The sequence below is a fragment of the Helianthus annuus genome, chromosome 16, assembly GCF_002127325.2.
Source record: "Helianthus annuus cultivar XRQ/B chromosome 16, HanXRQr2.0-SUNRISE, whole genome shotgun sequence".
NCBI classification, from domain to species: Eukaryota; Viridiplantae; Streptophyta; class Magnoliopsida; order Asterales; family Asteraceae; genus Helianthus; species Helianthus annuus.
This window is the reverse complement of record NC_035448.2, coordinates 50,049,884-50,058,859: the sequence shown is the minus strand read 5'-3', so window position 1 is coordinate 50,058,859 and position 8,976 is coordinate 50,049,884. Positions and strand designations below refer to the sequence as shown.

General features: G+C 35.2%; 1 protein-coding gene across 1 annotated transcript; it reads right to left on the bottom strand.

Annotated features, from left to right (window-relative positions):
* Positions 1-2,825: 2,825 nt before the first annotated feature.
* LOC110917295 (polycystic kidney disease protein 1-like 3) lies at positions 2,826-4,938 on the bottom strand. Its single transcript, XM_022161880.2, has 2 exons — positions 3,902-4,938; positions 2,826-3,738 (listed from the first exon to the last, which is right to left on the bottom strand). Exons 1-2 carry the CDS (start codon positions 4,908-4,910, stop codon positions 2,972-2,974), a joined length of 1,776 nt encoding a protein of 591 aa, XP_022017572.1. The 5' UTR covers positions 4,911-4,938; the 3' UTR covers positions 2,826-2,971.
* Positions 4,939-8,976: the final 4,038 nt, after the last annotated feature.

The following is an 8,976-nucleotide window of genomic DNA, read 5'->3' as shown; positions in this document are numbered from 1 at the left end:
TTCTATGTATTGAATTAGTGCATATTGTGACTGATAGCCTCCAAACTTTTAGGCAAATGAGACACATACATAAACCTCAACAGCTAATCATTTAACAATGAAGTACCTTCAATTGAAGGTATTTTTCAAACCCCTTTTGTTAGCTTTAGGTATAAATTTGGCATCCCTTGATTAGTAAGGTATATGCTACACATTCTACATAAAGGGATCTGTCATCTGTTATATGGCAGTAAAAGAACAAATTTGTAAACCCAAATCCATAACTTATAGAGGGAAAGTTCAACCATTTTATGTAAAAAAGGACAAAGGTAAATGTCGGTTATATAATGTTCTTTCTTATACAACTAATCCTTTGTTACCGGCACGAGAAAGAGCATAGTGATGACAGACCACAAAACCTACTATTTAAGCTAAAGCTGCTTTTAAAACTATCAATAGTTTGAAGTAATATGTAATAAAGGTGTAAGCATCTTTCACTCCACAGTTGACTTGCATTGGTAATGTATCCAAAAGCCAGCCATCTCATATATTATATTTGATCATAAAGTTAGTGTACCATAAAGCATCATCGATTCCACATGCTCATAAGAGTCAAAAACATCCCATTGTCCAACCAATTTTGTCTTAACTCTTCCATCTAGTGGAGGAGGGGGTTGACTTTTGACGTCTTGCTATATTGTTGGAACATAACTGATGACACACTCCACCTCTTCATGACAGTATTATCATAACTAAAAGGAAGTGCATGCCTTCTTTGGTATATTGTTGGAACATAACTGATGACACACTCCATCTCATATTAGGGCTTGTTCCATTGGAATCTTAGGAAAGTTTTATCCTGATGAATATTGCGCCATTTAGCATTTCATTTTTCAACACTTGACCTAAACCTAAAAACTATTACTAAAGGATAATAATGAAACAAAACTAGCATAAACTAAAAGAATTTGTTTCCATAAATCATGAATAAATGAAGTTGATAACTTTTTTTCAAGTCGAACAAGATCATCAAAGCTGCAAAAATCATCTGAAATTTACAAGTTACATGGTAGATTTTTCGGCATTTATGGTGAAAGAAATGTGATTTTACCCTAAGTACCACTACAATTTGATACAACAAAAGAAATCAACTGCCGAATTTATAGTAAGGAAGAAACTCCAATGATCAGCGGTGAGAGAGAGAGGAATACCATGTGAATACCATGTACACGAAGCATGATAATATACAGATATATGTCAGTAGCAAATAAATAAGTGTCTTGTTGAGCCATGGATACAACTACAATTCCGACAATCGTTTCAAGAGGATATGGACACATGTTTTACGTCGATCGAATCATAAAAACATATACCGGTACCGGTATCAATCAGTTTCCGCTAATATTGATTAGGTTACCGCTCGAGTTCTCTACCACGAGGTCGAGAAAGCTGTTGGTACTAGTAACGATGGTGTTCGAATGAAAGTAGTTCGGTTTGCCACCAGAAAAAAAAAAACAAAAAAAATATTGATTATTTTTGAGTCACTCGAATTAAACTTTAATCGGATAATAGGTAAAATATATATAAGCATGTCGCAACAGTAAATTCAATATTTTATAAAATGTTATATTATATTACTAAGATAACGAAAAGAGTAACGAAATCAATCTATATTTAAAAAAAATACTAAATGGCAAGAGAGCTTTGATGACATGTGCGTTTGTGTTTCAATTATTTATACATTACTATTCACAACTAGATTTCGAGTAAAATTTATATCCAGATGTAGATAAATATAAGCATGTCGCAATGTGTACAAGGAATTTCATAATACATCGTATCTGAAAAGTTATAAGCAAAAAACAAAATAATTTTAATAATGAATTAATATAATAATAATAATAATAATAATAATAATAATAATAATAATAATAATAATAATAATCAAAATTTTATAAATCGTATATTATTATCTTACTTAAATAACAAAAAAGGTAAACCACACCTGTATATAGAAATAAAAAATAAACAGGGAGTCAAAGTTAATGACATGTATGCTTTTGTCACCTAACTTATTTATAATATTATTTATAATTTGGTTTTAGTCAAATTTATACGTAGACATATATAAAAATAAACATATTGCAACTACATAGTGAGAACTTTATAATACATCATATCTAAATAAAATATTGCAATGACATAGTAAGAACTTTATAATACATAGGCTAAAGCGAAAAACAAAATATGCTTAAAAATATTTATAATAACAAACCAATTATAAAAATTAAAAAAAAAAAATCAGGAGCTAGCAACTATTCTCAGTTGCTCTTTCTTTCTTTCTTTTCTTTTTTTTTTTTTTTTTGAACTGGCAACGAATTTTGAGTTGTCTATTGTTATTAATGAAATGAAATGTCCAATAATTGAATACACTAACGTAAGTTCTCTTATATATGTTTGAGAGATAAGAAATATTCTTAATCATAATTTGGATATCAAAGGGGATTAGAGAAACTCTCCTACCACACCAAACACCATATTGAATATTCCAAAACTAAGTTTCATTGCTTACTTAAATCTCGTTTTAGGTTGAAGTAGTCAATAAATTCCAAGGGTACACAAAACCTCTGTTTGGTAGATAAATTAAACACGTATGATAAACTAAACCTCTGTTTGGTAGAATGGTAGATGAAATCTTACATAATTGTCACATAGTTAGCACTGTTTAATACATGAAGTTCAAACAAATTTGATAACCTGTTTCTTAACTCAATTAACCACAAGACCCAAACAGATAAATATGAGCCTGTGGATCTTGTTTTATACACATTAGTTTGCTAGTTTAATTGCATACCCCAAATTGATAATGTTTTAATATTAAAAGTCATTTTATTCGGTCAAGATCTTGGAAGCTATGTTCCTTATTCTCGTACACATCTTTGTTACACTTAGTAATTATACGAAGAATACGAGTATCATGAAGAAGAAAAATCTATCTCTTGCATACGACCCCTCGTCCGCTTAAACCACTTTGACACATCAGGCTTGGCAATTCCAAGTTCAAAGAGGAACCGTTTTCATGGCTGCTGCCCTTAAACTTAGCGACAGAACAATCAGCCGCAAACAAATTTGCACTCACAAATTTGTTATCCCCACCCATCACAGGCATTAACACGCCCATTTTCACCTTGCTCACATAGTCACTCCTGTAAGTCTGTCCCAACACCCCGTCCACTTCATCACTTAATGAAAAGAACTTGAACTTGAGATCAAGATGCGCAAAGCAGTCATCGTCGGTTATACCATAGTTATGGATCCTTGATTCTTCCGTTGTTATTGGAACCACTTTAGCAGTGATCTTGAACAGGTTTTCAACTTCAACAACGATGTTGTTGGTATCTTGAATCCGACTGATTGAAGTTGAGGAAGACTGCCATTTGGAACCTTCGATTTTAGGTAGAAAGATAGTTTCCCCATCAAATGTGATGGAGATATGATCATTGTCGTCATTCCAGTTGGAGGTTTTTTGAGCATTGATTTGTAGTTTGTGGTTGTCAAAAAGAACCCCAATGGATTGAACCCAGGTAAAATCCCGGCCCATGTTTTTGTTTCGCTTGCCAATGAAGTGGCCATTAATGTGTAGATTGTTATCGGCAACAAGGCAAAAATCTTTATCCTTCTTTCCATGGAAATAGAAAGTGATGCCATCAGCACCAATGAAACGAGGATCCTGGCAAACTGCTCCAGGCATGTCGCAAGCTGCAAATTTAGATACATATTTAGGTGGCTATGCGTATATAATTTTGACTAAAATGTAACGGAATTATTATTAAAATTCAAGGTGGTTAATATACATGAAAAAAAAAAAGATATATTAGAGTTTATAAATAAACTGAAAAAAATAGAGTTGTGAAGAACGTACTACAAACTGGCTTGCATGTAACACAATCAACGGTACATTGATTAGGACAAGAAGCAGGGCAAACATGCTCAGTGGCATAACATTGGGGATAGTTGCTGTTTTTGCACTTGGCTTTCTTTGGTTGAGGTGGTGGAGTAGGGAACCATGTAGGAGGTGATGGAGAAGGTGTGGGGGTAGGCGGTGATGGAGGAGTTGATGGGGATGGTGTCGGTGGTGAAGGTGTTTTGGGAGATGGTGAGGACGGTGTTGGAGGAGTGGACTCTGTTGGTGGAGAAGGGGTGGTAGGTGGTGGTGAGGAAGGAGTTGGGGGTGTGGAATCTGTTGGAGGTGAAGGGGTGGTAGGAGGTGGTGAGGATGGGGTTGGTGGTGTTGAAGGGGTGGTGGGAGGCGGTGAGGATGGGGTTGGGGTTGGTGGTGTTGAGTCTGTTGGAGGTGAAGGGGTGGTAGGAGGTGGTGAGGATGGCGTTGGTGGTGTTGAGTCTATTGGAGGTGAAGGGGTGGTAGGAGGTGGTGATGATGGTGTTGGAGGTGAAGGGACGATTGGAGGTGGTGATGACGGAGTTGGAGGTGAAGGAGTGGTGGGAGGTGGTGATGACGGAGTTGGCGGTGAAGGAGTGGTGGGAGGTGGTGATGACGGAGTTGGTGGTGAAGGAGTGGTGGGAGGTGGTGAGTATGGAGGCGGTGAGTAAGCATGTGTTGATGGTGTGGGAGTGGTTGGAGATGGCGGACTAATGGCGGGAGGTGAAGATGGTGGGGGTTCTAATTCAGGCGGTGATGGTGTAGTGGAGCCAATACAAATAGGTTTGCATGACTGACAGTGAACGGTACACCCATTATCACAAAACTTAGGACAAACATGCACCAAGTTGTAACATTGTTTGTACGACGGGTCTTTACAAGTTGCTTGGCTTGGGTTGTTAGCAATTCCAGGTGGGGTTGCCGCCTCACCAACTGCCAACAATATCACCACCACAAACAACGTAACATGACAAACGATTGACCGAGCCATTACAGCCCAGACTTGAATATACTCTCAAAATCTAGAACTAATTTGTAGCAGTAAAGGTATACTCAATTGTTTATATGTATTGAATTGGTGCTTATTGGGACTCATAGTCTACATACTTATAGGCAAATGAAATGCATGCATGAGCCTGAACAACTAATTATGTAACAATGAAGTACCTTCGATTCAAGGCGTCTTTGAAACACCTTTTTGTTAGCTTTAGGTGTAAATTTGGAATTCCTTTATTAGTAAGGTATATTCTACCTTTATACAAAAAGGAATCTACCTTCTGTTATATGGCAGTTAATGAACAAATTTGGGAACCCAAATCCATATATTTAAGAGGGAATGGGTAAAAAGAAGTTAATATTCTAACACATCTAATTGGTAAACATAGATTTTTTTCATATAAATGATTAAATAATTAAATGTGGTATAAATTTACATCGAGATAGTTGGTAAACAGGCAAAAAACTGCGTCACTACCCTTTTTGAATAACAAACTAAGTCTTTTAAAAACTACGTCCATAGATCTCGGGGTCATAACATTACTATGCATGACCCTTTGAACTCGACTAAGTAGGTCCACAACCTCTGGCGCTAGAAAACCAAAAGTATCGAAAGTAAATGGGATAAACATGTGCTGGTTGTCAAGGCACGCTTTCTCGTGTTTGGTCACTTTACCCGAAGCAGCCTTTAAAGCAGCATGGCCCACCGTGAAAGCACTACACCCTAAGCCCACAAGCGGGGAAACCCATGTTAGATCCACACAGACATATTTTCCTCTTACCCATCTAAAGACCAGAATGCCGGCTGGTTGAAGGGAAGATCACCCTTCCAACGGGTCAGTTAAGAAATTAACGGGTGCCTCTTTGTTATCACTAATAACAGCGCACCTGAATATGTCAAAAAGGACACCTCTAACCCCGGGAGTTCTCTACAATGAACTGCATGCTCCCCAAAAGAATCCAAAAACACCTTATGACAAATAGGGCATATCTCATCAACTGGGAATAAAAGAATCATAAGCCTATTATTAAGGTTAATACCGTAATGACATTGTAGACACTTTTAAGTAATCTGTAATAGTGTCTCCAAATTACCAGCCATCTCATATATATTATATTTGAATTAAACATAAAGTAAGTTCAGTTTAAAGCATCTTTGAGTCCACATGCTTATCAAAGTCAAAAACATCCCATTCGCTTGGCTTACTTCTAATGGAGCGTTGTGTTTTCACATCTGTCATCCCATATGGTTGGCATATAGCTTGTGAGACATTCATGACACTGAAAATACCTATTAGCTGATCTAAACCTAAAAACCACAGACAATCCTTGCATAAATTAAGAGGTTTTGTTGCTTGAAACAATGAATAAATGAGATTTATTACCCAATACAGACCGTATCGTATATTGAAATAAAATACAAAGGCGCAAACTAACATTTTAAATACAAACTCACCTTGAAAGTAAATAATAGAAGTTAAAGTATTAAAATGTATTATTCTTAGTAGGGGTGTGTTTTTAAATCTACATAAAGATCATTTCTGAAAGTAAAAATATATTAAAATGTATTATTCTAAGACCATCCGTAGTGGTTAAGAAAAATAATGCCCCCACCATGGGGCATTATCCGACACGTGTCATCACAGTCAGCATGGGGCGTTATTGCAAAAGTGGCGTAGTGGTAATAACGCCCAATAACGCCCCTTCCAATTATTATTTTTTAATTAAATTGGGCGTTAGCTCAAAAGTTGTCAGACCATCCTCCAATATTATATTTAATTTATTGCAAAAGTGGGGGTTCTCAAAAGTTGTCAAACCATGCTCAAAAGTGATTGATTAAGCAAATATGTACACCAAACACTTTTTTTTTAAATGTATTATTTTAATTAAAACACCAAACCCTTTTTTTTTTTTTCAAAAAACACGCCCAATAACGCCCCAGCCCCCATGTAATGGGGGTCCGGCGTTTTGGGGCGTATTTTTTTTTCAATTTTTTTTTAAAAACCACGCCCCACTACGAGTGGTCTAAATACGGGTGTGTTTTTTAATCTACATAAAAATCAATTATATTTATACATAATCAACATAAAAGTCTAGATCCCCTATCACGTGTTTTGTTTTTGTTTTTTTTTTTTGTTTTGTGAACAGGATGCTTTATTTCGTTGTCTCATTGGTTTTTTGAGCGACCAAAAAGTTGATACGGGTTTTTTTAACAGCAACTTTCTTAGTCTTTGTTGTCTGTTAGACTGGAACTTGAGACATTCGCCTCCCAAATCCAGGTGTTTAAAGTCTTTGCTTTTATCAATGGACAACCACCCTATTACGTTTTCTTTTTAGTTTATACGATCATTGATAAGGTTTGGGTCTGTCTTTATTTTAATTGATGTGTTTTAGGTTAATATATGGGTTTAATGCATTGGTTTGAACGGAATATAATATTAAGAGTGTTTTTATTTAACATATTGTTTTTTTTTAGTTTAATAATAATCATGTTAAGTTAAATTGTAAACTATGCATTGCAACTTGAATTCAGAAACTCGTATATCAATTACCCGACACAAATAAAACCGAATCTTATTTGGGTCAGGTTAAAGATAGGATTCCTATAACAGAAAACCCAGAATAACCTGACCAGGATAACTAGAACCCTAATTAAAAAAACTCACATAACACCCTAATTATAATGAAATAAAAATGAAAGCAATAATTAATTAATTATACATTATAATCATGAAAATCAGTTTTTAATACTATTTTTATAACAAGTACTTATTTTTTTCATCATTCATAAGTCAAGTTAAGTCTATCTTTTGTTAAATAATGTATAGAGTTAATTAAAATAATTATAAAACTTGATTAATTAATATTCTCTCAACGTTACATATTATTTTATTTTAAAATTAAAAATTAAAGCATAATCAAAATAATCGAAGTTTCATAACTATTTAATAAGGTTCTATATTGGGAACCTTAAACTCTTATTTTGACACCCTATGCACATATGACATAGACCTAAACGAATTGTATAGGGTAATTACAAATTCCAACTTCAGACAAGGTCTACCAAAGGTCTTATATGCAAATCTTATACGAGTCGTATAGACCTATACGACTCATATATGATACAATATCTTTAGTGACACTAAGCTGATGGATGTTATGACTCGTATAGAGCTATACAAGTCGTATAGTGGTATAGTGAATGATCGATTTTGCCATGCATTCTGCCTTTATAAACGAAGGAAAAACAAATGTTCATTCTTCGGTCAATTTTTTTCAAACGATTACACCATCTCATACTTAATCTTCCTTCTCCAATTTCGACACGAGCATCTTAGTGATGTCTTGGTGGGACAACAACTATTTTTTGGCGAATCAGCATCCAACACAAGCACGTGTCTTCTAGAGAGCAGTTTGGCATACTATTTATTCACTTGTTTTATTGTGTTATTTATGAAATACTTACCACACCATTATTTTAGGAAGGGTTTGCCATTCTTAATTCTTAGGAAGGGAAAGGGAATGATAATCACGTGAAGGAGGTCGTGTACGTCGTATGTTCTTATTCCAAGGAAACGTCATTGCCAAACTTAAACAAGGTAAGCATTTATATAGTTATTCGAATTAGGTGTTAGATTACCGTCACCATTTAACCATTAACATGTTTCAGTTGTTGTCCCTAACAGTGAATATGATCATGGGCATTCGGGTTACGAATACGGGTGTGAAGCTTCGTGCGGACAACAAATCTACGATAACAACAAATACGGTGGTGAACCTTCTTACACCCAAGAGTCATTAACTGACAAGCAACCCCCTTACCCACAAGTTTCGTACGAAACTAAGCAGGTATGACAATTCATCATTATTGTATTTTTCAATTAATATAAGATTAATTGTGGCATTGTTTAGGATTTTTATGTCCCACGATGAGGTGCAAGAATGGGTAAAAAAAGGGACTTGATAACGATTACGTCATTGTTACAAGACGGCCGAAGAAACGGGATGATAAGGACGTGAGGACATGGATTCATTATAGTCGTATCGAACAATATACAAGT